Source organism: Thalassophryne amazonica, chromosome 15 (genome assembly GCF_902500255.1).
Source record: "Thalassophryne amazonica chromosome 15, fThaAma1.1, whole genome shotgun sequence".
Classification (NCBI taxonomy): Eukaryota; Metazoa; Chordata; class Actinopteri; order Batrachoidiformes; family Batrachoididae; genus Thalassophryne; species Thalassophryne amazonica.
Window position 1 is genome coordinate 16,272,934 of NC_047117.1, and position 27,217 is coordinate 16,300,150.

Sequence of the window (27,217 nt, forward strand, 5' to 3'; positions counted from 1 at the left end):
AGTCCTTCAGGTGCCTTCCGTCTGGTCACTCTACCATACAGGCCTGATTGGTGGATTGCTGCAGAGATGGTTGTTCTTCTGAAAGGTTCTCCTCTCGCTACATGACAGATGACTCATTGACAGAGTGACCATCACAGGTTCTTGGTCACCTCTCTGACTGAGTAGTGAAGCAGAATATTTACAGAGGAATTTTTCAAATGGTGAAACAAGCACCAAATTTGGCACAAATACTTCTTAGACATTACTCTTTTGTAAAAGCCACCTAAATTTTCATTAGGCAGCCAGGTAGATGTCAGTTGAACAATTACACATGGGTCAAATTTAAAAATGCTCCAATCATATTGAAATCTATACCACATTATTTGTCTGATCACAAAGATTCCAAAAGGTCGATTTCAGTTTGTACAGGAGTCAAAAGTTTAAGTTGCTCCAATTTTGTAAAAAAAAAAAAAAAATAATAAAATGGTGCAAATAGGATTAATAAATGGAATAGTTTTGACTGTGTTCAATGTTTGGTCTCCAAAGTAAAGGTCAAACAAGATCAGTGTCCATTGGATTCTATGACATGTGACATATGTTACCCTGGAACATGAGAACTAAGCACAACACACGATGCAAATTGTTCCACTTTTTACCAAAATTATAGCAACTTTAACTTTTGATCCGTGCACAAACTGAAATTGACCTTTCTCACCATTCTTGCTGTTTTTAACTCCATAACATTCAGCCATAGATAGTCCAAACTATACCTTTTTGGAATCTTTATGATCAGACAAATAATGTGGTGTAGTGTTCAATATGATTGGAGCATTTTTAAATTTGACCCCTGTGTAATTCTTCATTTGACCCCTACCTGGATGCCTATTGAAAATTTAGGTGGCAAACATACTTTTACAAAAGAGTAATGTCTAAGGAGTATGTGTGCCAATTTTGGTGCTTGTTTCCAGAAATGAACAATTGTCACAGATATCTGCTCCACTAGAGGCCTTTCTCCCCCAATCGCTCAGTTTAGACAGGCAGCCAGATCTAGAAAGAGTCCCAGCGGACTCTTTATGGATGGTGGAGGCCACTGTGCTCATTGAGACCTTCAAAGCAGCAGAAATGTTTCTGTACCCTTCCCCAGATTTGTGCCTCGAGACAATCCTGTCTTGGAGGTCTACAGACAATTCCTTTGACTTCATGTTTGGTTTGTGCTCTGACATGCACTGTCAACTGTGGGATGTTATATGTAGACAGGTGTGTCTTTCCAAATTCTATCCAATCAACTGAATTTAGCCCAGGTGGACTTCAATTAAGCTGTAGAAACATCTCAAGGATGATCAGTGGAAACAGGATGCACCTGAGCTCAATTTTGAGCTTCATCTCAAAGGCTGTGAATACTTATGTTCGTGTGATTTCTTAGGTGTTTATTATTATTATTATTACTATATTTAATAAATTTACAAAAATCTACAAAAAAATTCACATTGACTTTATCGGGTATTTTGAGGAGAAAAATGGATTTCATTCATTCATTTCATTTCATTCAAAATATTACAAAATGTGGAAAAAATGAAGTGCTGTGAATACAACCTTTCTGGATGCACTGTAAAGACAACACTTTTGCCTTTGATAAAGAAGGCAAATAAAGAATAACCTGTAATGGGTGTGTGTTTTTTTTTAAAAAGTAGTGTAATTTGTGTTGTTAAATTTTTGTTAAATCATGAGCTGCACAGGTGTGCCATCGTCATTTTGATTAGGCAGCAACAACACTACATGCAGGTGCTCTATTTTATAATAACAATAAAAAAAAAAAGATAAGTTTATTTTGGAGCTCCAGATGTTTCAAGTTTTGTGTCACTGTGCAACGGCACACAGACACAAACACAGCAGGTTTGCTGTAGGGAATAAATGCATGTTGCTCTACCATAACCGCCTACGTGGTGTTGGTGGTTTTAGCAGGGCATCAAAACTGCCTCCCATTTATACACTGCATGTTAGCATGCCAGTCCACGACTACCTCATCAGGATATTTCACCGGCAGGATTATTTGAGCTACTCAGACAGCTGATGAAACAGCTGGTTTGTACAATCTGCACAGTCAGAAATCATCTCTGGGACAGTCCGCTGCCTGCTGGATGTCCTCATTGACTGTAATATACAGTGAGGAAAATAAGTATTTGAACACCCTGCAATTTTGCAAGTTCTCCCACTTAGAAATCATGGAGGGGTCTGAAATTTTCATCTTAGGTGCATGTCCACTGTGAGAGACATAATCTAAAAAAAAAAAAAAATCCGAAAATCACAATGTGTGATTTTTTTTAATAATTTATTTGTATGTTACTGCTGCAAATAAATATTTGAACAGCTGCCAACCAGCAAGAATTCTGACTCACACAGACCTGTTAATTTTTCTTTAAGAAGCCCTCTTATTCTGCACTCTTTACCTGTATTAATTGCACCTGTTTGAACTTGTTACCTGTATAAAAGACACCTGTTCACACACTCAATCAATCACACTCCAACCTGTCCACCATAGCCAAAACCAAATAACTGTCTAAGGACACCAGGGACAAAACTGTAGACCTGCACAAGGCTGGGATTGACTACAGGACAACAGGCAAGCAGCTTGGTAGAAGACAACAACTGTTATGATTATTTATTAGAAAGTGGAAGAAACACAAGATGACTGTCAATCTCCCTCGGTCTGGGATTCCATGCAAGATCTCACTTTGTGGGGTAAGGATGAGTCTGAGAAAGCTCAGAACTACGCAGGAGGACCTGGTCAATGATGTGAAGAGAGCTGGGACCACAGTCACAAAGATTACATTAGTAACACATGATGCTGCATCCTGCAGCATCATGCAGGGCAGCAAGGTCCCCCTGCTCAAGCCAGCATATGTCCAGGCCCGTTTGAAGTTCACCAGTGACCATCTGGACGATCCAGAGGAGGCATGGGAGAAGGTCATGTGGCCAGATGAGACCAGAATAGAGCTTTGTGGAATAAACTCCACTTACCGTGTTTAGAGGATGAGAACAACCCCAAGAAAACCATCCCAACCGTGAAGCATGGGGTGGAAACATCATACTCTGGGGTGCTCTTCTGCAAAGGGGACAGGACGACTGCACTGTATTGAAGGGAGGATGGATGGGGTCATGTATTGTGAAAATTTCAGACCCTTCCATGATTTCTAAGTGGGAGAATTTGCAAAATCGCAGGGTGTTCAAATACTTATTTTCCTCACTGTAGTTCTTCACCGTAATGAACAGGTGTGAGCAATGGCTGTTTTCATATGGAAACGGTCCTCTTCACAGGTGAAGCTTGAATACAGCTGTGAGCATGGCAGACATCATATTTGGCGACGTATGTCGGTGAGCATTTGGCAAATGTCGCTGTTGTGAACACAGTGAGCCACGGGAAGAGGTGCAGCAATCACAAAATGCAACTGTTTCCAGCAATAGGTTTGCAAATAATTATTTTTGATTAAACTGTTGACTTTTTCCAAATAATAACCTTTGCCAACAAAGTTGGGTGGATGTTATGTTTGTTTATATGTAACCCGCAATTTTTCATATATCGTTATGAAATTTTCACAGGGGTTTCATATCCTGATAGGCAAGAACTGATTCAATTTTCAAGATGAAAGGTCGAAGTCAGCAATAAATCTTGGAAAATAGGAAAAATCCCTATCCTTTAAAATGGAATGAATTTCATTAAAAAAAATCATTCTCTGCCAAAACAGGTCAAATTTCTTTTTATTTGAGTGCATTATGTAGAATGGTATCCCTTATTGACAGACAACGTTTGATCCAGATCTGATCCTGATTACAGATTTTGTGATCATTTAAATTTAACATTGAAAACCCCATAATGTATATTTTATATTATATCTTACTCAAACGTGCACCATTCACTCTCATATTTGAAAGTGAGGTGCAGACTGGCACTGACTATCACCTGACAAAGTTTGATCCGGATTGTGGATTTGAAACCAAGTGGCAAAAAAGTAGTTTATAGCAGAGATAACCAATGTTCTGTGAAAGTTATTTGAAAAATAAAAAAAAAATATCAGAAAATGAAAAAGTTGAAAAACAAACCTTACAACACCACCATAAAACTGGGATTCAACGGCATGAACTAAATTCATACTCCTGACCTTTGATCACATCTAATTTAGCTTTGAAAAGCTACTTCTAACAGGACTTTGACCTTGAAAGTTTTTCCAAGGTAAAAACTTGTGGAATTTGAAACTAGTGTTGGTGGAGGTGCTCTGATTGATTAGTGTAATGATTTTTTTTAAATTAATCTATTGTTACATATCATTGATTATTATTATTTTTATTTACCAGCAAATCATAACCATAAATTCTACCAACAGATTTTAACCTTATATTATTTTGTCACAAAAATATTTATTTTGCAAATTTCAAATTAATCTAAGGATTATGTTTTCAATTGATCCATTGATTATTTTCTGATGAGTTGATGAATCCTTTGGTTAATTTATCAGTATATAAATTCTTATCAGAAATTCTACCAGTAACTTTCAATCTCATATTACTTTGTAATAAATATTATTTGTTTTACAAATAAAAAAATATATTTTTTTCAATAAATTTATTGATTGACCTTTTGGTTAATTTATCAGTAAATAAATTAGACCCATGAATTCTTGTAATATGTATATGGCGCTGACATGAACGAGTGAAGCTCTTCAGCATCTCACCATGTCATTTAGATCCTTAAGACTTTTTTATAGTAAATGCTTCTGGAGAGCATTAGCATGGCTAAAAATCTTCAGCTTCTGGAGGGCTGAGCTCCCCAGACCCCCCAACTACAACCCTCTTAACTCCCTGCCACTTTAAGCATTTTCTTTATTTCCATGTTACATGACTGGAAAAGAGTCCTCACCATCTCAATTAGGTCCTTCACACTTTATTTTCAATAAATACCTCTGGGGAGCATAAGCATGGCCAAAAACCTCATTTGGACTCAAAGCGATTAATCCATTATCAGAGTAGTTAGCTGGTCCAGTAGGAGGAAAAAGTGTTGTTTTTTTTTATCCTAATAATTATGGATAAATTAAATATGCACCAGCTAACACAGAAGAAAAGCTGATTGCCATAACTGAGGATGGTGTCACAGTTCTGTAAACATGTACATCAGGGAAAGATTTAAACACCAATGTGGGATGAAACTGAAGCAAGCAGAGAGCTGTTTGCCAAATTTCAAGAAGCTCTGTTCTGCAGGAGTGAGGCGGTACTGTAGGAAAACCTCAGTATCATATAAATACATACTTTACAAAGATGCAACACTGTTTGACAGTTATTATGTAGACTTCACAGTTACGCTGGCATGAAACACTCCAAAATGGCACTTGATCAATATTTAAAAATTCTGTCACCCTCTAAATAATGTGGTTTTCTTAATAAAACCTTTGAGTATGGGTTAGAATTGTGTGTGCTTAATCTACACTAAATAAATTGAGAAGAATAAGTTACAACAAAAAAGTGTCAGAACTGGTGGTGGCTTGATGCAAGGAGCAGTAGGAGACCAGTGCAAACTCACAGACATAGCTGGTTGTGGAGAATTTTTATTTATTTATTTATTCAATGTTTTACCAGGTAAGTCAATTGAGAACACTTTCTCATTTACAATGACGACCTGGACAAGAGGCAACACAACAGCAGGAGAGAATAACAGATTCACAATCTCCACATACAACAGTGAAAAACATACAGTAAAACAACTGCAGAAACAACAACAATAAAACAGAAAATGTTAAGAATTAAGATATACAATATTAAAAACATGTGCAATGGTCCTGTAAAATGTTAGAAATTGAGTTTTTAAAAGTAAAAACAAACTAAGCTTTAGAGACTGTTGTAAGTTATTCCAGTCACTTGCTGCAGAAAACTGGAAAGAGGAGCGACCAAAGACTGTGCGAACGTTTGGGACCACCAGACTGATGTAAGTGCTGGAGCAGAGAGCGCATCTAGAAGTGTGGATGTTTAATAAAGAGCTCAAATAGGACGGAGCCAAGCCAATCAAACATTTGTAAATACACAATAGCCAATGGATTTGTCTACGTGTGTGGAGAGAGGGCCACTTCACCATTGAGTACAAGTCACAGTGGTGCGTGGTGAAAGGTGCACCTGTAACAAAGCGTATGGCAGCATGATAAGAGAATAAGAAGCTTTATCTGATAACCAGGCAGTGGGTTCTGTACACGGGACGTCAGACATATAGGCACAAGTATCAGACATGGAACTGGCTGGGTTGTGGTCCAAAAACGAGCAGAGTTCGTACAAATGGCGTCAAGGAGTATAACAGGCAGAGTCAAGAACAAGCTGAGTTCAGGGTAACGGCGAGGCGGAGGACAGCGCACACAAGCAAGGTCAAAAAACACTAGATAGCAAACTGGACAGGGCGAGAGATGAGACTGTGAGGGTTTAAATGAGGAGCAAACTAATCAAGGTGATGTAGAGCAGGTGTGTGGAAGTCTCTGGAAGGGGGTGTGACCGGGGAAGACAGATTGTGCACAGTGCAAGATAGTGAAGGAAGGTAGTGCACAAAGTGGAGTGATCCAAAGATGCATGAGTAGGTGCAAAGAGTATGAGTGAATGAAAAACCAAAGCAGACAGAATCACAGTGTAAGAGATGAAGACACAATGGTAGGTGCAGGGTGAACACAAACAAATGGGAATGATTACAAACAGAGAACAGAAACTAAGGACAGAATATAATACTACTATGAACAGGAACTAGGAACAGGCATGAACATGAGAACTAAAAGCAACCATCAGAAAATAAGTAAACAAGAAGACTACATACGAACAGATCAGAGAGCAATACGTCAATAAACCCTAAAGCACAACTAAACTAGAACTGACAAAGAAAACAGTGGTTCAACAAACTATAATGCCGCGTTCACACCGGGCGCGATCAGACGCTACAAATTCGTTTGGGTCGCGTGGCGACGGACGCGCCTCCTTCGCCCGGTGTGTCGCTCTGCTTGGGTGGACTTTCGCTGCAAAAATTCGCCCTGGTGCGTCATCAAATAGGAGGAGCTTCCATTCCGCTCGGCGTCAAGTCATCATGACGGACCTTGATCACACGGAGCGAGTTGTTTTGAAAAGCTCCGAATACAGAGAGTATCATTATTTGCTGCAGGAGCTGCATCTGGATGACGGCCACTTTCAGCGGTCCTTCCGCCTCTGCGGGACCCAGTTTGAGGACCAACTGTCCCGTTCACTCGCGCACATGTAAACAATTAAAAAAAGAAACTCCGCTGCTTGCTGCAGCTCGCTCTTCCCCCAAAAAACTCTGTCATAATTGTGTTTAGAAACCAGTCACCATTTGTTTTATTATACATCTGTGTAGTTAATTAATAAAATATTCTCCACACAGACGATTTGCTCGTGCGCACGTAAAAAGAAAGAAAGAAAGAAAGAAAGAAAGAAACTCCGCGGCTTGCTGTGAGGCTGCTCCTCGCTCTTTCCCAAAAAAAACTCTGTTATAATTGTCTTTAGAAACCAGTCACCATTTGCTTTATTATACATCTGTGTAGTTAATAACTAAAATAATCTCCATGGATGATTCCCTCACGCACGCACGTAAAATAAAAAGAAAAAGAAACTCCGTTTCCCCCTGCTGTGGTGCTGCTGCTCGCACCAAAAACTCTCTCATAATTGTGAAATAAAGGACAAAAGAGACATAAGTCCTGCTCACAGGCTGCTACCAGAGACAGGACATGTTCACATCTTCAGTCAAACTCCAGACATCTCCATGTCATTACATATCCGTTCCCTGATTGGTCATCGCGGCACGAAGAGACGAAAAAGTTCAGATTTTTCAACTTGGGGAGGAGGGCAACACGACGTGACGCGACGCAATATCGCGCTACAAATGCGCAAAACGCTCAAAATCGCTTCACTCGCGTCACTTCACTCATGTCCATCGCGTCGCGCTGCGCAGTTTGGCGCCAAAACGAGTCATTACATAGGAATTACATGGCAACCTGTGGCTGCAGTCGCTCGTGTCGCACCCAGTGTGAACACAGCATTAGTAAAGCAAAGACTACAAGATAACAAAAAATAAAACCCAACATAAAAGCACAACAGATAATATTACGAATGAAAGGACCAAAAAAGACAAGTGATAAACTCATGATAAAAATGAAAACACAAACCGGCAGGACGAAACTAGAATGGAACTGAATCATGCCAGAAGAATACAAAGTGACAAAGAAACAAAGTGACAAAGCAAAATGGAACATAGATGAACATAACCAACTAATAAAACAAAGCAGGAGCCGAAGGGGAGGAAAAGAAAGAAGGAAAAATGGAATCAAGGCCACGAACAGTGCCAAACAGTGCCAAATAGGGTATATATATATATATATATATATATATATATACAAACTCTGGCAATAATTATGGAATCACCGGCCTCGGAGGATGTTCATTCAGTTGTTTAATTTTGTAGAAAAAAAGCAGATCACAGACATGACACAAAACTAAAGTCATTTCAAATGGCAACTTTCTGGCTTTAAGAAACACTATAAGAAATCAGGAAAAATAATTGTGGCAGTCAGTAACGGTTACTTTTTTAGACCAAGCAGAGGGAAAAAAATATGGAATCACTCAATTCTGAGGAATAAATTATGGAATCACCCTGTAAATTTTCATCCCCAAAACTAAAACCTGCATCAAATCAGATCTGCTCGTTAGTCTGCATCTAAAAAGGAGTGATCACACTTGGAGAGCTGTTGCACCAAGTGGACTGACATGAATCATGGCTCCAACACGAGAGATGTCAATTGAAACAAAGGAGAGCATTATCAAACTCTTAAAAGAGGGTAAATCATCATGCGATGTTGCAAAAGATGGTGGTTGTTCACAGTCAGCTGTGTCTAAACTCTGGACCAAATGCAAACAACATGGGAAGGTTGTTAAAGGCAAACATAGTGGTAGACCAAGGAAGACATCAAAGCGTCAAGACAGAAAACTTAAAGCAATATGTCTCAAAAATCGAAAATGCACAACAAAACAAATGAGGAACGAATGGGAGGAAACTGGAGTCAATGTCTGTGACCGAACTGTAAGAAACCGCCTAAAGGAAATGGGATTTACATACAGAAAAGCTAAACGAAAGCCATCATTAACACCTAAACAGAAAAAAAACAAGGTTACAATGGGCTAAGGAAAAGCAATCGTGGACTGTGGATGACTGGATGAAAGTCATATTCAGTGATGAATCTTGAATCTGCATTGGGCAAGGTGATGATGCTGGAACTTTTGTTTGGTGCCTTTCCAATGAGATTTATAAAGATGACTGCCTGAAGAGAACATGTAAATTTCCACAGTCATTGATGATATGGGGCTGCATGCCAGGTAAAGGCACTGGGGAGATGGCCGTCATTACATCAACAATAAATGCACAAGTTTACGTTGATATTTTGGACACTTTTCTTATCCCATCAATTGAAAGGATGTTTGGGGATGATGAAATCACTTTTCAAGATGATAATGCATCTTGCCATAGAGCAAAAACTGTGAAAACATTCCTTGCAAAAAGACACATAGGGTCAATGTCATGGCCTGCAAATAGTCTGGATCTTAATCCAATTGAAAATCTTTGGTGGAAGTTGAAGAAAATGGTCCATGACAAGGCTCCAACCTGCAATGCTGATCTGGCAACAGCAATCAGAGAAAGTTGGAGCCACATTGATGAAGAGTACTGTTTGTCACTCATTAAGTCCATGCCTCAGAGACTGCAAGCTGTTAAAAAAGCCAGAGGTGGTGCAACAAAATACTAGTGATGTGTTGGAGCGTTCTTTTGTTTTTCATGATTCCATAATTTTTTTCCTCAGAATTGAGTGATTCCATATTTTTTTCCCTCTGCTTGGTCTAAAAAAGTAACCGGTACTGACTGCCACAATTTCTTTTCCTGATTTCTTATAGTGTTTCTTAAAGCCAGAAGTTGCCATTTGAAATGACTTTAGTTTTGTGTCATGTCTGTGATCTGCTTTTTTTCTATAAAATTAAACAACTGAATGAACATCCTCCGAGGCCGGTGATTCCATAATTTTTGCCAGGGGTTGTTTATATATACACTCAACAAAATATAAATGCAACACTTTTGGTTTTGCTCCCATTTCGTATGAGATGAACTCAAAGATCTAAAACTTTTCCACATATACAATATCACCATTTCCCTCAAATATTGTTCACAAACCAGTCTAAATCTGTGATAGTGAGCACTTCTCCTTTGCTGAGATAATCCATCCCACCTCACAGGTGTGCCATATCAAGATGCTGATTAGACACCATGATTAGTGCACAGGTGTGCCTTAGACTGTCCACAATAAAAGGCCACTCTGAAAGGTGCAGTTTTATCACACAGCACAATGCCACAGATGTCGCAAGATTTGAGGGAGCGTGCAATTGGCATGCTGACAGCAGGAATGTCAACCAGAGCTGTTGCTCGTGTATTGAATGTTCATTTCTCTACCATAAGCCGTCTCCAAAGGCGTTTCAGAGAATTTGGCAGTACATCCAACCAGTCTCACAACCGCAGACCACGTGTAACCACACCAGCCCAGGACCTCCACATCCAGCATGTTCACCTCCAAGATCGTCTGAGACCAGCCACTCGGACAGCTGCTGAAACAATCGGTTTGCATAACCAAAGAATTTCTGCACAAACTGTCAGAAACCATCTCAGGGAAGCTCAATCTGCATGCTCGTCGTCCTCATCGGGGTCTCGACCTGACTCCAGTTCGTCGTCGTAACCGACTTGAGTGGGCAAATGCTCACATTCGCTGGCGTTTGGCACGTTGGAGAGGTGTTCTCTTCACGGATGAATCCTGGTTCACACTGTTCAGGGCAGATGGCAGACAGCGTGTGTGGCGTTGTTTGGGTGAGCGGTTTTCTGATGTCAGTGTTGTGGATCGAGTGGCCCATGGTGGCGGTGGGGTTATGGTATGGGCAGACGTCTGTTATGGACGAAGAACACAGGTGCATTTTATTGATGTCATTTTGAATGCATAGAGATACCGTGACGAGATCCTGAGGCCCATTGTTGTACTATACATCCAAGAACATCACCTCATGTTGCAGCAGGATAATGCACGGCCCCATGTTGCAAGGATCTGTACACAATTCTTGGAAGCTGAAAATGTCCCAGTTCTTGCATGGCCGACATACTCACCGGACATGTCACCCATTGAGCATGTTTGGGATGCTCTGGACCGGCGTATACGACAGCGTGTACCAGTTCCTGCCAATATCCAGCAACTTCACACAGCCACTGAGGAGGAGTGGACCAACATTCCACAGGCCACAATTGACAACCTGATCAACTCTATGCGAAGGAGATGTGTTGCACTGCATGAGGCAAATGGTGGTCACACCAGATACTGACTGGTATCCCCCCCCAATAAAACAAAACTGCACCTTTCAGAGTGGCCTTTTATTGTGGACAGTCTAAGGCACACCTGTGCACTAATCATGGTGTCTAATCAGCATCTTGGTATGGCACACCTGTGAGGTGGGATGGATTATCTCAGCAAAGGAGAAGTGCTCACTATCACAGATTTAGACTGGTTTGTGAACAATATTTGAGGGAAATGGTGATATTGTGTATGTGGAAAAAGTTTTAGATCTTTGAGTTCATCTCATACAAAATGGGAACAAAACCAAAAGTGTTGCGTTCATATTTTTGTTGAGTGTATATATATATATATATATATATATATATATACGAGGTCTCTTAGATAATAAACCGACCCTTTTATTTTTTTTTAACTATATGGATTTGAATGACGTGCGATTACACCAATCATGCTTGAACCCTCGTGCGCATGCGTGAGTTTTTTCACGCGTGTCGGTGACGTCATTTCCCTGTGGGCAGGCCTTGAGTGAGATGTGGTCCCGCCCTCTCGGCTGAATTCCTTTGTTTCACATGCTGCTCGAGATGGCGCGCGTTGCTTTATCAAAATTTTTTCTGGACCTGTGAGGAATATCCGAGTGGACACTATTCGAGAAATTAAGCTGGTTTTCGGTGAAAAGTTTAATGGCTGATGAGAGATTATGGGGTGTTTCTGTCGGTGTAAGGACTTCCCACGGAGCGGGACGTCCTGCAGCGCTTCCAGGTGCCGTCGTCGGCTTGTTTCGAGCTGAAAACATCCTAATTTAAGGCTTAATTCACCCAGGACGTCGTGAGGGAACAGAGAAGATTCAGAAGAGGCCGGCATGAGGACTTTATGCGGACATTCCACTGTTTAAGGACATTTTTTAATGAAAGACGTGCGCGCAAATTCGCCGAGTCGTTTCCGTGACGACTCGGCGAATCTGTGTGCGCCGCGACAGGAAAAACACCTCAGTGTTGAAAACCATTTGTAAAATTCAGGCGGCTTTTGATGGCTTTCAACAAGTAAGTAACTGAGAAATTGTTTAACAGCTTGGTCATGTTCCAACTTGCCTGTTAAGGTTTCTAACGGAGGTGTTTTTCCTGTTGCGACCCCCCGCGGTCGGGTCCGGCCCGACATGTGACTCTGCCCGCACGTTCTTTCATTACAAAATGTAGGTTAACAATGGAATGTCCGAATAAACTCCTCATGCCGACTTCTTCTAACATGTTTAGCCGCATGTTCTCCTTGAATTGCTGGCTGTCTGAGTGGTGTCCAAAAAATGAGGTGGGCTTCATAGATAATTGGCAAAGCTTCTGGGGAAAACCTGGTCTTGTTAGGAGAGACGGCATCCATCCCACTTTGGATGGAGCAGCTCTCATTTCTAGAAATCTGGCCAATTTTCTTAAATCCTCCAAACCGTGACTATCCAGGGTTGGGACCAGGAAGCAGAGTTGTAGTCTTACACACCTCTCTGCAGCTTCTCTCCCCCTGCCATCCCCTCATTACCCCATCCCCGTAGAGACGGTGCCTACTCCCAGACTACCAATAACCAGCAAAAATCTATTTAAGCATAAAAATTTAAAAAGAAAAAATAATATAGCACCTTCAACTGCACCACAGACTAAAACAGTTAAATGTGGTCTATTAAACATTAGGTCTCTCTCTTCTAAGTCCCTGTTAGTAAATGATATAATAATTGATCAACATATTGATTTATTCTGCCTTACAGAAACCTGGTTACAGCAGGATGAATATGTTAGTTTAAATGAGTCAAAACCCCCGAGTCACACTAACTGCCAGAACACTCGTAGCACGGGCCGAGGTGGAGGATTAGCAGCAATCTTCCATTCCAGCTTATTAATTAATCAAAAACTCAGACAGAGCTTTAATTCATTTGAAAGCTTGACTCTTAGTCTTGTCCATCCAAATTGGAAGTCCCAAAAACCAGTTTTATTTGTTGTTATCTATCGTCCTCCTGGTCGTTACTGTGAGTTTCTCTGTGAATTTTCAGAACTTTTGTCTGACTTAGTGCTTAGCTCAGATAAGATAATTATAGTGGGCGATTTTAACATCCACACAGATGCTGAGAATGACAGCCTCAACACTGCATTTAATCTATTATTAGACTCAATTGGCTTTGCTCAAAATGTAAATGAGTCCACCCACCACTTTAATCATATCTTAGATCTTGTTCTGACTTATGGTATGGAAATTGAAGACTTAACAGTATTCCCTGAAAACTCCCTTCTGTCTGATCATTTCTTAATAACATTTACATTTACTCTGATGGACTACCCAGCAGTGGGGAATAAGTTTCATTACACTAGAAGTCTTTCAGAAAGCGTGGAACTAAGTTTAAGGATATGTTTCCTTCTTAATGTTCCCTAATGCCATATACCAACACAGTGCAGAGTAGCTACCTAAACTCTGTAAGTGAGATAGAGTATCTCGTCAATAGTTTTACATCCTCATTGAAGACAACTTTGGATGCTGTAGCTCCTCTGAAAAAGAGAGCTTTAAATCAGAAGTGCCTGACTCCGTGGTATAACTCACAAACTCGCAGCTTAAAGCAGATAACCCGTAAGTTGGAGAGGAAATGGCGTCTCACTAATTTAGAAGATCTTCACTTAGCCTGGAAAAAGAGTCTGTTGCTCTATAAAAAAGCCCTCCGTAAAGCTAGGACATCTTACTACTCATCACTAATTGAAGAAAATAAGAACAACCCCAGGTTTCTTTTCAGCACTGTAGCCAGGCTGACAAAGAGTCAGAGCTCTATTGAGCCGAGTATTCCTTTAACTTTAACTAGTAATGACTTCATGACTTTCTTTGCTAATAAATTTTAACTATTAGAGAAAAAATTACTCATAACCATCCCAAAGACGTATCGTTATCTTTGGCTGCTTTCAGTGATGCCAGTATTTGGTTAGACTCTTTCTCTCAGATTGTTCTGTCTGAGTTATTTTCTTTAGTTACTTCATCCAAACCATCAACATGTCTATTAGACCCCATTCCTACCAGGCTGCTCAAGGAAGCCCTACCATTATTTAATGCTTCGATCTTAAATATGATCAATCTATCTTTATTAGTTGGCTATGTACCACAGGCTTTTAAGGTGGCAGTAATTAAACCATTACTTAAAAAGCCATCACTTGACCCAGCTATCTTAGCTAATTATAGGCCAATCTCCAACCTTCCTTTTCTCTCAAAAATTCTTGAAAGGGTAGTTGTAAAACAGCTAACTGATCATCTGCAGAGGAATGGTCTATTTGAAGAGTTTCAGTCAGGTTTTAGAATTCATCATAGTACAGAAACAGCATTAGTGAGGGTTACAAATGATCTTCTTATGGCCTCAGACAGTGGACTCATCTCTGTGCTTGTTCTGTTAGATCTCAGTGCTGCTTTTGATACTGTTGACAATAAAATTTTATTACAGAGATTAGAGCAGGGGTAGGCAACCTGTTCCAGAAAGAGCCATGAGGGTGCAGGTTTTCTTTGCAGCCACTGACTCCACCAGGTGATTTTACTGATTAATATCACTTTGAGCAGATGGAATCAGTTAATCAGTGAAATCACCTGGTGGAGTCAGTGGCTGCAAAGAAAACCTGCACCCTCATGGCTCTTTCTGGAACAGGTTGCCTACCCCTGGATTAGAGCATGCCATAGGTATTAAAGGCACTGCGCTGCGGTGGTTTGAATCATATTTATCTAATAGATTACAATTTGTTCATGTAAATGGGGAATCTTCTTCACAGACTAAGGTTAATTATGGAGTTCCACAAGGTTCTGTGCTAGGACCAATTTTGTTCACTTTATACATGCTTCCCTTAGGCAGTATTATTAGACGGCATTGCTTAAATTTTCATTGTTAAGCAGATGATACCCAGCTTTATCTATCCATGAAGCCAGAGGACACACACCAATTAGCTAAACTGCAGGATTGTCTTACAGACATAAGGACATGGATGACCTCTAATTTCCTGCTTTTAAACTCAGATAAAACTGAAGTTATTGTACTTGGCCCCACAAATCTTAGAAACATGGTGTCTAACCAGATCCTTACTCTGGATGGCATTACCCTGACCTCTAGTAATACTGTGAGAAATCTTGGAGTCATTTTTGATCAGGATATGTCATTCAAAGTGCATATTAAACAAATATGTAAGACTGCTTTTTTGCATTTACGAAATATCTCTAAAATTAGAAAGGTTTTGTCTCAGAGTGATGCTGAAAAACTAATTCATGCATTTATTTCCTCTAGGCTGGACTATTGTAATTCATTATTATCAGGTTGTCCTAAAAGTTCCCTGAAAAGCCTTCAGTTAATTCAAAATGCTGCAGCTAGAGTACTGACGGGGACTAGAAGGACTTTTAAGATTAGGCTTAAAACTTTCCTTTTTGCTAAAGCTTATAGTTAGGGCTGGATCAGGTGACCCTGAACCATCCCTTAGTTATGCTGCTAAAGACTTAGACTGCTGGGGGGTTCCCATAATGCACTGAGTGTTTCTTTCTCTTTTTGCTCTGTATGCACCACTCTGCATTTAATCATTAGTGATTGATCTCTGCTCCCCTCCACAGCATGTCTTTTTCCTGGTTCTCTCCCTCAGCCCCAACCAGTCCCAGCAGAAGACTGCCCCTCCCTGAGCCTGGTTCTGCTGGAGGTTTCTTCCTGTTAAAAGGGAGTTTTTCCTTCCCACTGTCGCCAAGTGCTTGCTCACAGGGGGTCGTTTTGACCATTGGGGTTTTTACGTAATTATGGTATGGCCTTGCCTTACAATATAAAGCGCCTTGGGGCAACTGTTTGTTGTGATTTGGCGCTATATAAATAAAATTGATTGATTGATTGATTCTGAAAGTTCTCTGTTCTCTGACGACTTACTGGGTCAACAGAGCCTGAAATGTGGAAGTTTTCAACTTGAAACAGCGAGACGCTGCCGCCTCGAAGCGCAGATCGCCGTCAGGCGCCGTGGGCTGTCCTTACAGCGACACTACCAGACCAATCTCTCATCAGCCGTTAAAATTTTTACCGAAAACCAGCTGAATTTATCGAATGGTGTCCACTCAGTTGTGGCTTACAGCTTTGAAAAAATTTTGATCAAACAAAGCAGCAGTCTCTGAGCCATTCCTAAACAATGAAAAAATCGACGAGAGGGTGGGCCACTCCTCACTCAAAGACTGCCCACAGGCGAATGACGTAACCGACAGGCGTGAAAAAACTCTTGCATGCCCACGAGGGTTCAAGCATGTCTGATGTAATCACACGTGATTCAAATCCATATGGTTTTTGAAAAAAATAATAAGGTCGGATACTTTTCTAACAGAGCTCGTATATATATATTGCACTGGGATACCAATTAAACAATTGAAAATGATAAGACAATGCTCATACGGACAAGAATATTTTAGTATTGCCTTATATTCAAGATTACAGCCCACTTCGTTTAAGTAGAGAGTATAATTGCACTCGTTTGTACACCAGGGTGTGAACATGCGTGGTGCCCGTGCATTGCTATCATGGGGCAGCATAAAGCAATTGTGCTATAGAGTTTTTTTCTGATATTTACAAAGCGCAATACTCAGATGTGACTCAAATCGGCGGGTTCACGATGTGTGTACTGTCATCAACTTATAAATTCACAATAAAATAAACTGTAGAAACTAATGGAAGAAAAAAAACCACAATACTTGAATAACTTTACTTTGTGCCATATGTGATTCAGTTGGTGCATTATGGATTGTCAAGATAGGGCCAGAAATGTTATCGTCACTGTTATTTTCAAATGAGCTGCCTCTTCTGTACAGCCATTTCACATCCCGCCTCTTTACTCTGTTACAACAACCCCACACTGACCCTTCACGGCGGCAGCATCGTGGATATAATCAGTTCAGTCCAGCTTTCCACCAGCCAAATTGCAACTTAAAGTTCTGCACTGTAGTTCAGCCTTCACTAGCACATAGTAGACCGCAGCTGTTTTTTTTAAATTATGGAGGTTGAAAGTTTTTTTGCCATCAGCTAGTCACACTGTAGCTGTGCTTTCTGTATAATAAAATACACAGAAAGCAACAAACACTTGCTCAAAACTGCTTTGCAGCACTATCTTGCAAATTGCATTCAAGGAAGGACAAATGGCAGCATGTACACAGGAGCAGCTGCTTCAGTATGAATTTCTGAATGTTTGCCTTTGATGCCATGTCACTTATTTGCATTTAAACAGTTTGACGTGAAAGCGTCACCTTGCAGTCCAACATCCACCGGTTGGCTATTTTGAGGAAGGTGGTGGATTATTTTATGTGAGTGTAAAGATGAGCTCAGAAATATGGAGTCAAGCAGACTGACTGAAAATAGAATTATTTAATATTAGTGGGGTGGGCAGTGTGGAAGAATTTCCCAGCATTCCGTGCACAGCGTTAGTGTCTCAAGAACCGTTAGTGTTTTATTATCTCATTTTTACCCGAGGCCAAAATATGGGTATTTTGAAGGCCTTGCATCCGTCCATCCTTTGTCTGTCTGTCTGTGCTCAGCGTAAGTACAGTCATATTACTTTCAGGATCTTCAAATTCACAGGGAACATTCTTGGGACACAGACCTTGGACAAGTTCAAAGATGGCTAACCTTAACCTATTTTAAGAGGTCAAAACGTCACATTCTTTTTCCTATTTTTATGCTCACACAGCCGAGGGTATTGTAGCATTTCTGTTGTGTGGGCCGCTGAAGAGGAGGTACTGCTGGCCCACCACCACCAGAGGGCGCCCTGCTTGGAGTGCGGGCTCCAAGCACGAGAGGGCGCCAGACCCAGAAGAAGTGACAGCTGTCACTCATCCTCTGCACCAGCTGTCACTCGTTCATCATCACAAAAGCCGGACTGCAACTCCACCTCCCCGCCGAGAAATCGACTACCATTACCAAGGTAATTTCTCTGTGAACTTAAGACTGTATATCTGTATCTGTAAACTCTTCTTTGCAGCTGTTTTCCTGTCGGTGAGACTCGTCTGTGGAGGTGGCGTTTGAGGTGTTCAGCGACGGCTTCGCAACACCTCCCACCCAGATAAGTGCTCAAACAGGAGCTGCACGAGTGTGTGCTTGGAGGTGGAGGCGCTTCCTCCCTCGTTAACTGTGGATTTACTGAGTGTGCGGACTCACACTCACTCATCATATTTCTGCTTTCTGCCAGCAGTACCAGGGTCGACAGCCGAAGACAGAGGCCACCTGGGGACTCGGGACTTGGCGGCTCCGGTGTTCTTCAGACCGTTGGTGGTGGAAGCCGTGTGGGATGCAGCTTCTCTCTCGTCGGGGGTTTTCTATCTTCGAGCCTGCCCACACGTCACCTGGTGTTAAATTGACTGTGCAGATTACAGTACGTTTCGTTGTGTATTATCGCAACATTAAATTGTTACCTTTTTGGCTTATTCATTGTCCGTTCATTTGCGCCCCCTGTTGTGGGTCCGTGCTACGACACCTTCCCAACAGGATTTCTCGGCCATCGTCATGGATTCCGAGGGGCGTCAACCCGAGCTTGAACACCAATGGAAGAGCCAGGAGCGCAGGCGTCAGCGGGAGGCGTGTTGAGTGAGCTGCAGCAGATCTTAACCGCCTTCACGGCTCGGTTAGATTTAGTGACCGAGCAGAATGTCCTCCTTAATCGGAGGGTGGAGGCTCTCACCGCCAGGGTGGAAGCGCGCGATCAGGGCGCTGCTGCAGCCACTCCTCTGGCTGGTCCTGGGCCTGTATCAGACGTTTCACTGGTCGTTCAACGAACCCCCCCACCGTCCCCTGAAGCATACATAAGCCCTCCGGAACCATACGGGGGCTGTGTCGAGACGTGCGCGGACATCCTCATGCAGTGTTCGCTCGTCTTTTCACAGCGCCCTGTCATGTACGCATCAGACGCTAGCCGGGTGGCTTATGTTATTAATTTGCTTCGAGGAGAGGCACGCGCATGGGCTACGGCGCTTTGGGAGCAGAATTCACGGCTCCTAACGTCTTATACTGGGTTTGTACGGGAGTTCAAACAAGTGTTTGATCATCCCAACAGAGGCGAGACCGCTTCGAACGTGCTGCTGTCGATGAGACAGGGGCGCCGTAGCGCAGCCGAGTATGCAGTCGACTTCCGCATCGCGGTAGCGAGGTCCGGCTGGAATAACGTTGCGCTCCGCGCCGCCTTTGTAAACGGACTGTCCCCGGTCCTTAAGGAGCACCTACTGGCTAAGGAGGAACCGCGGGATTTTGACGGGCTTATCGATTTAATTATACGCTTAGACAACCGTTTAAATGAGCATCGTCGGGAGCAGGCCGGGGGGCGTGACCGGGCACGAGCTGTCCCTCCCCCTTCCGGTTCCGACAAGGTGACGTCGTCCCCACGCTTCACTGCCAGAGAGCCCCGTGTGGCTACAGCTCCCCCTGCTGAGGAGGCTATGGACACGAGCAGGGCCAAATTAAGATCAAATATCAGACAAAGGAGGCTGGCCCGCGGGGAGTGTTTTGTCTGCGGCTCTTGCGAGCACATGCAGAAGGACTGCCCCCAAACGGTCAAACTACAACGCCCGTCCTTAGAAACTGGGCTAAGGGTGGGCCATAACACGCACGCGGGAAAACCCCGCAAATCTGCACGAATCCCAGTAACAATCCTTTGTGGGGATTTAACCCTTCACGCCCCAGCACTGGTAGACACGGGGTCTGAAGGGAATCTGCTGGACAGCAGATGGGTAAAGGAAGTAGGGCTCCCTCTGGTGGCTCTGCCGACACCATTGCGGGTGCGAGCACTAGATGGCACCCTGCTTCCATTAATCACACATCAGACACAACCAGTGACTTTGGTTGTGTCTGGGAATCACAGGGAGGAGATAGTGTTCCATGCAACACCTTCTACCTCCCGAGTGATTTTGGGCTTTCCATGGATGGTGAAGCACAATCCCCGGATAGATTGGCCGTCTGGGGTTGTGACGCAGTGGAGCGCAACCTGCCACCGGGAGTGTTTAGGATCTTCGGTCCCTCCCGGCACTACGGCTAATGAGGAGGTCAAAGTCCCCCCCAATCTATCGGCGGTGCCAAAGGAGTAGCATGATCTTGCTGACGTTTTCAGCAAAGATCTGGCGCTCACTCTTCCCCCGCACCGACCGTATGATTGTGCCATCGATTTGGTCCCGGGCGCTGAGTACCCGTCCAGTAGGTTGTACAACCTCTCACGTCCAGAACGCGAATCAATGGAGACCTACATCCGGGACTCCTTAGCTGCCGGGCTGATCCGGAACTCCACCTCCCCGATGGGTGCTGGTTTCTTTTTTGTGGGTAAAAAAGACGGCGGACTCCGTCCATGCATTGATTACAGAGGGCTGAACGAGATCACGGTTCGCAACCGATACCCGTTACCTCTGTTGGATTCAGTGTTCATGCCCCTGCATGGAGCCCAAATTTTCACTAAATTGGATCTTAGAAACGCGTACCACCTGGTTCGGATCCGGAAGGGAGACGAATGGAAGACGGCATTCAACACCCCGTTAGGTCATTTTGAGTACCTGGTCATGCCGTTCGGCCTCACTAACGCCCCCGCGATGTTCCAAGCTTTGGTAAATGACGTCTTGCGGGACTTCCTGCATCGGTTCGTCTTCGTATATCTGGACGATATACTCATCTTTTCCCCGGACCCTGAGACCCATGTCCAGCATGTACGTCAGGTCCTACAGTGGTTGTTGGAGAACCGGCTGTTTGTGAAGGGCGAGAAGTGCGAGTTCCACCGCACTTCTTTGTCCTTCCTGGGGTTCATCATCTCCTCCAACTCCGTCGCCCCTGATCCGGCTAAGGTTGCGGTGGTGAAAGATTGGCCAACAAGCCCCAGGAAACTACAGCAGTTCCTAGGCTTTGCAAATTTCTACAGGAGGTTCATTAAAGGTTACAGTCAGGTAGTTAGCCCCCTGACTGCCCTGACCTCCACCAAGGTCCCCTTCGCCTGGTCGGATCGGTGCGAAGCCGCGTTCCAGGAGTTGAAACGCCGGTTCTCGACTGCACCAGTTCTGGTGCAGCCTGATCCTGATCGCCAGTACATAGTAGAAGTGGACGCCTCTGACTCAGGGATAGGAGCCGTGCTGTCCCAGAGCATGGAGGCTGATAAGGTTCTCCATCCTTGTGCCTTTTATTCCCGGAGGTTGACCCCCGCTGAACGGAACTATGACGTCGGCAATCGGGAACTTCTTGCGGTGAAGGAGGCTCTTGAAGAGTGGAGACACCTGCTGGAGGGGGCATCGTTGCCCTTCATGGTTTTCACGGACCATCGGAACCTGGAGTACATCCGGACCGCCAAGCGGCTGAACCCCAGGCAAGCCCGCTGGTCTCTGTTCTTCGGGCGCTTTGACTTCCAGATCACGTATCGCCCCGGGACCAAGAACCAAAAACCAGATGCATTGTCCCGGGTGCACGAAGAAGAAGCCAAAGCGGGGCTGTCGAACCCCACCAAGACCATCATCCCCGAGTCCACTGTCGTGGCCACCCTCACCTGGGACGTGGAGAAGACCGTCCGGGAGGCCCTGACAAGGAGCCCGGACCCGGGGACTGGCCCCAGGAACCGACTGTACATCCCACCAGAGGCAAGAGCTGCCGTATTGGACTTCTGTCACGGGTCCAAGCTGTCCTGTCATCCCGGAGTACGTAGGACCGTGGCAGTAGTCCAGCAGCGCTTCTGGTGGGCGTCCCTGGAAACCGACGTCCGGGACTACGTCCAGGCCTGTACCATCTGCGCCAGGGGCAAGGCAGACCATCGGAGGACGACGGGCCTCCTCCAACCCCTGCCAGTGCCTCATCGCCCCTGGTCTCACATCGGCCTGGATTTCATCACGGGCCTCCCGCCGTCCCAGGGCAACACCGTGATTCTCACGATAGTGGACCGGTTCTCCAAGGCGGCCCACTTCGTGGCCCTCCCGAAGCTCCCGACGGCCCAGGAGACGGCAGACCTCCTGGTCCACCACGTCATGCGGCTGCATGGGATACCATCGGACGTTGTATCAGATCGTGGTCCCCAGTTCTCTTCACAGGTGTGGAAGAGTTTCTGCAAGGAGCTGGGGGCCACTGTGAGTCTCTCGTCCGGGTACCACCCCCAGACCAACGGCCAGGCAGAGCGGGCCAACCAGGAGTTGGAACAGGCCCTTTGGTGTGTCACCTCCGCGCATCCGGCGGCCTGGAGTCACCATCTGGCCTGGATCGAGTATGCCCACAACAGCCAAGTTTCGTCTGCTACCGGCCTCTCCCCTTTTGAGGCATGTTTGGGGTACCAGCCCCCATTGTTCCCACTGGTGGAGGGAGAGGTCGGTGTGCCCTCGGTCCAGGCCCACCTCAGGAGGTGCCGCCGGGTGTGGCGGACCGCCCGCTCTGCCCTGTTACAGGCCCGGACAGGAGGTGTGGCTTTCAACAAAGGACATCCCCCTTTGTGTGGACTCCCCTAAGTTAAAGGACAGGTACATTGGACCATTTCAAATCCTCAAGATCATCAACCCGGCTGCAGTGAAGCTCCGACTCCCGGCTTCACTGCGGATCCACCCTGTATTCCACGTGTCCCGCATCAAGCCATACCGCACCTCGCCCCTCTGTGCACCTGGACCTACGCCGCCTCCTGCCCGGCTCATCGACGGGGAGCCTGCTTGGACGGTCCGCAGGCTCCTGGACGTCCGTCGTAAGGGCCGGGGGTTCCAATACCTGGTGGACTGGGAGGGGTATGGACCTGAAGAACGCTCCTGGGTGAAGAGGAGCTTCATCCTGGACCCGGCCCTCCTGGCCGAGTTCTACGCAAGACACCCGGACAAGCCTGGTCGGGCGCCAGGAGGCACCCGTTGAGGGGGGGGGTCCTGTTGTGTGGGCCGCTGAAGAGGAGGTACTGCTGGCCCACCACCACCAGAGGGCGCCCTGCTTGGAGTGCGGGCTCCAAGCACGAGAGGGCACCAGACCCAGAAGAAGTGACAGCTGTCACTCATCCTCTGCACCAGCTGTCACTCGTTCATCATCACCACCATAAAAGCCGGACTGCAACTCCACCTCCCCGCCGAGAAATCGACTACCATTACCAAGGTAATTTCTCTGTGAACTTAAGACTGTATATCTGTCTGAACTCTTCTTTGCAGCCGTTTTCCTGTCGGTGAGACTCGTCTGTGGAGGTGGCGTTTGAGGTGTTCAGCGACGGCTTCGCAACACCTCCCACCCAGATAAGTGCTCAAACAGGAGCTGCACGAGTGTGTGCTTGGAGGTGGAGGCGCTTCCTCCCTCGTTAACTGTGGATTTACTGAGTGTGCGGACTCACACTCACTCATCATATTTCTGCTTTCTACCAGCAGTACCAGGGTCGACAGCCGAAGACAGAGGCCACCTGGGGACTCGGGACTTGGCGGCTCCGGTGTTCTTGGTGGTGGAAGCCGTGTGGGACGCAGCTTCTCTCTCGTCGGGGGTTTTCTATCTTCGAGCCTGCCCACACGTCACCTGGTGTTAAATTGACTGTGCAGATTACAGTACGTTTCGTTGTGTATTATCGCAACATTAAATTGTTACCTTTTTGGCTTATTCATTGTCCGTTCATTTGCGCCCCCTGTTGTGGGTCCGTGCTTCGACACCTTCCCAACAATTTCCTTATATTTCTAATGTTCAATGAATTTGTTTTATGCTCTACATTAGCAAGCAATGAAGACACGCACATCCAAAACACATAAAAAGGCATGCTGGACCAAGAAAAATTGTACCAAAAATAGAAATCAAATGATCCGCCCAACCACAGCGCTCCAGGAGAGAGACCAAAGACTTGGTCTGACGAAGGGTAGGTTGCCCGAAATGTTACGTCTTGTTAAATAAAACCTTTTTTCTATCGGAGCGCTGTGGTTGTGCGGATCATTTGGTTTCTATTTTTGCTACATTAGTAAGCCCCTTCGGCTGCTCCCTTGTTTTCCCTTGTGGATCTGCATGTTGATTTGGCACAAGTTTTACTCCAGATGAGAAATGTGGCAAGGGTGGGTTTTAAACCAGGAACCTTCCACACTGAAACCAAGAGCATTAACCACTTGGCCACCGCCGCTGCCTGTTGTTATGACTGCTGGGATAGGTCCCACCCCCACCCCCGACCCTCAAACAGAGTAATCGGGTATAGAAAATGGACGTGAAACATTAATCAAAACTATTGCATAACAAAATTCATGGTTTTGAAATGGATAATATGCTAAAAAAAAATGTAATAGTTTCTGACACTTGTATGTATGTTTGTGCAGCTGCACGGCCGCTTGGACGCTGGTACCATTTTCCTGTATGTCTTCTATCTTCTGTGAATTTTCCTGGGAAGTTTTTCTTCTTTGGTTATGAGCTCCAGCAGCATCATGGGATAATGTTGTGTTGTCCCTTTGCACACGGTAGAGGTAGTAGAACAATTTGAGTGTTGATGGACTGCTACTAAATACCTACTGAGTTTTTGTACACCCTAAAGATCGTGACACACTGCTTTTTGTCTATTATATAATAAGGTAGTATAAGTATGTATATGCGGCCAATTTGTTGAATTCGCCGAACATCACCATCATGAGATCCATAGGTTTGTTGTTCTGTTCATCTCTCCACAGCAAAGTACAGAGCAGTATCACAGAAATCTGGACACTATTATGTCCTTATCAAACTTCCACTTCTTACTTTATTTTTAATAGAAATCTTTGAAATTCTTCAGTGTTGCATTTGTATTTTTTTTTTTTTTTTTTTTTTTTTAATAGTGTGTTGGTAATTGTATGGGGGTCTGTGTTTCAGTGTATCTGTTTGTGTGCCCTTTAGTATCTTGAGGAAATACTGAAGTACTGTAATTACGTCTTCACCCTGGTTTTTGTCATCGAGGCCATTCTCAAGCTTTTCGCTTTCGGCCTGCGCCGCTTTTTCAAAGAGAGGTAGTCACACACCATCACACGAATACGAGGACCATCACAAACCTTCCCCCTCAGAGACACTGATGATTTGTGCACGTGTGTCTCTGTGCATTTAAGATGGAACCAGCTGGACCTCGCCATTGTGCTGTTATCCATCATGGGAATCACACTGGAGGAAATTGACCTGAATGCTTCGCTGCCCATCAACCCAACCATTATACGCATCATGAGGGTCCTGAGGATAACACGAGGTATGCGCATGGCAACACACACAGACACACACACACACACACACACACACACACACACACACACACACACACACACACACACACACACACACACACACACACACACACACACACACACACACACACACACAGAAAGGTTTCATGTTACTTCTAAAAGCTGACACTCTACACTGTTTCAGTGCTGAAGCTGCTGAAGATGGCCACAGGAATGAGGGCTCTCCTGGATACGGTGATGCAAGCGCTGCCTCAAGTAAGAAGCACAACCGGCAAAAACTAAATTAATTAATAAAATGAAGTATTTCTGTCACAGTGCTTTGCTGATTTCTATATCAGATGGACCACAGCAGCTTGATTATGTGCTTTAACCAACTCTTCTGAGTCTCACTGGGTATTGGTCAGCAACAAATTAATTCAGTTAAACTGAAACTCTCATGGGATAACTGCTATTTAAAATAACAAGAAATTTAAACTTGAGGTCCCTAAAATATAATAAGTAAGCTTAGTGGTTCCTGACATCCAAGTCATTGGATGGATTTTGCTGTTTTTGACTGTTACCATGGTAACAGCTCAGTTTCTGAAAAAGGCTTCCATTATGGCTTTCAGAAATATAATTTGACAGCAAAATGTAGAGTCTACCACCATTAGTTCTTGATGTACACCATTATCCTTAAAAGCATACACACAAACTACCTGTGATGATTTATTTACTTCTTCATTTATTTACCTTGAGTGTGGTCAGCACACAGGATGTGCAGTTAAACATTTTTATGTAACATCATTTTGCAGCTTCATTCGTCATTCGGTTTTTGTGTGTGTGTGTGTGTGTGTGTGTGTGTGTCTTTCTTTATCTGCTCTTGAAGATCTATGCCCTGTGATCTGCACTGCATAGTGGAGGTCCATTTGCAGCATGTCCAACTAATCTGAGTGTAAAATAAAGTGCAGAGAGGTTAGATTTATCCTTTCAATAAATCATAGCATGTTTTTTGCATAACATGAAATAATATCAGTTTCACCTGTCATCCATTTCAAAAGTTGTAGTGCACCAGGAACCTGGTGTATTCTGTGGACACTGCTATTTAGAAAGTGAGCTCAATGGGAGCTTTTCTGAGGAGTTAAATAATCTGTGCCAACAGAGCACTCCAGTGGACAGTGGCCACCAAATCTCCCTGAGGTGAAGCATTAAGGTGAAGTTTTTATTTTCCCATAGCAGCTTACTTTTAAAAAAGTTGTTTTCCATTCAGTTTCACAGTGTGTACAAGCAGGGTGCACATGCATCATGAACCAATGTTTTGCCCTTCTAATAGTACATTTACAATGCACCATCATTGCACCTGACTGCACTTTTAGACAACACATTCTCACTCCCAACTTGTAACACTTTGATGCAGGACCCCTTGTCATCAGCATTTGGCACACTGGGTACCCCTTTTGTGTCCTTTAGCGATGTGAAAATTAACCCTAATGCTTACATGAACACTAACCCAAAAGCATGTTCATTGCTGTGTTGAAGGATGACGCAGGAGTCAAGCAGATAGTTTTGTATGGTATCAAAGAGAAACTAGGCTACAGTATTTTAAGCTGCTACCCTGTCACATGTTGATGATAAGGGGCACTGAGTAGGGCTGGGTACCGAACTTTGGTTCTTTTTTGGCACAGACCGAAATGCTTTGGAAGTGCTGAGTATCGAAACATGCCTCGTCTTTTGGT

The 27,217-nt window shown here is 44.1% G+C and overlaps 1 protein-coding gene across 2 annotated transcripts in view; it reads left to right on the top strand.

Moving 5' to 3' along the window:
* LOC117525734 (voltage-dependent T-type calcium channel subunit alpha-1I-like) overlaps positions 1 to 27,217 on the top strand; it is a 219,233-nt gene that overhangs the window by 176,132 nt on the left and 15,884 nt on the right. For both annotated transcript variants that reach the window (XM_034187666.1, XM_034187667.1), the window contains exons 27-29: positions 25,171 to 25,280; positions 25,377 to 25,510; positions 25,690 to 25,760. In XM_034187666.1, the coding sequence (XP_034043557.1) occupies positions 25,171 to 25,280; positions 25,377 to 25,510; positions 25,690 to 25,760 (315 nt within the window). The remainder of the gene's footprint in view (positions 1 to 25,170; positions 25,281 to 25,376; positions 25,511 to 25,689; positions 25,761 to 27,217) is intronic.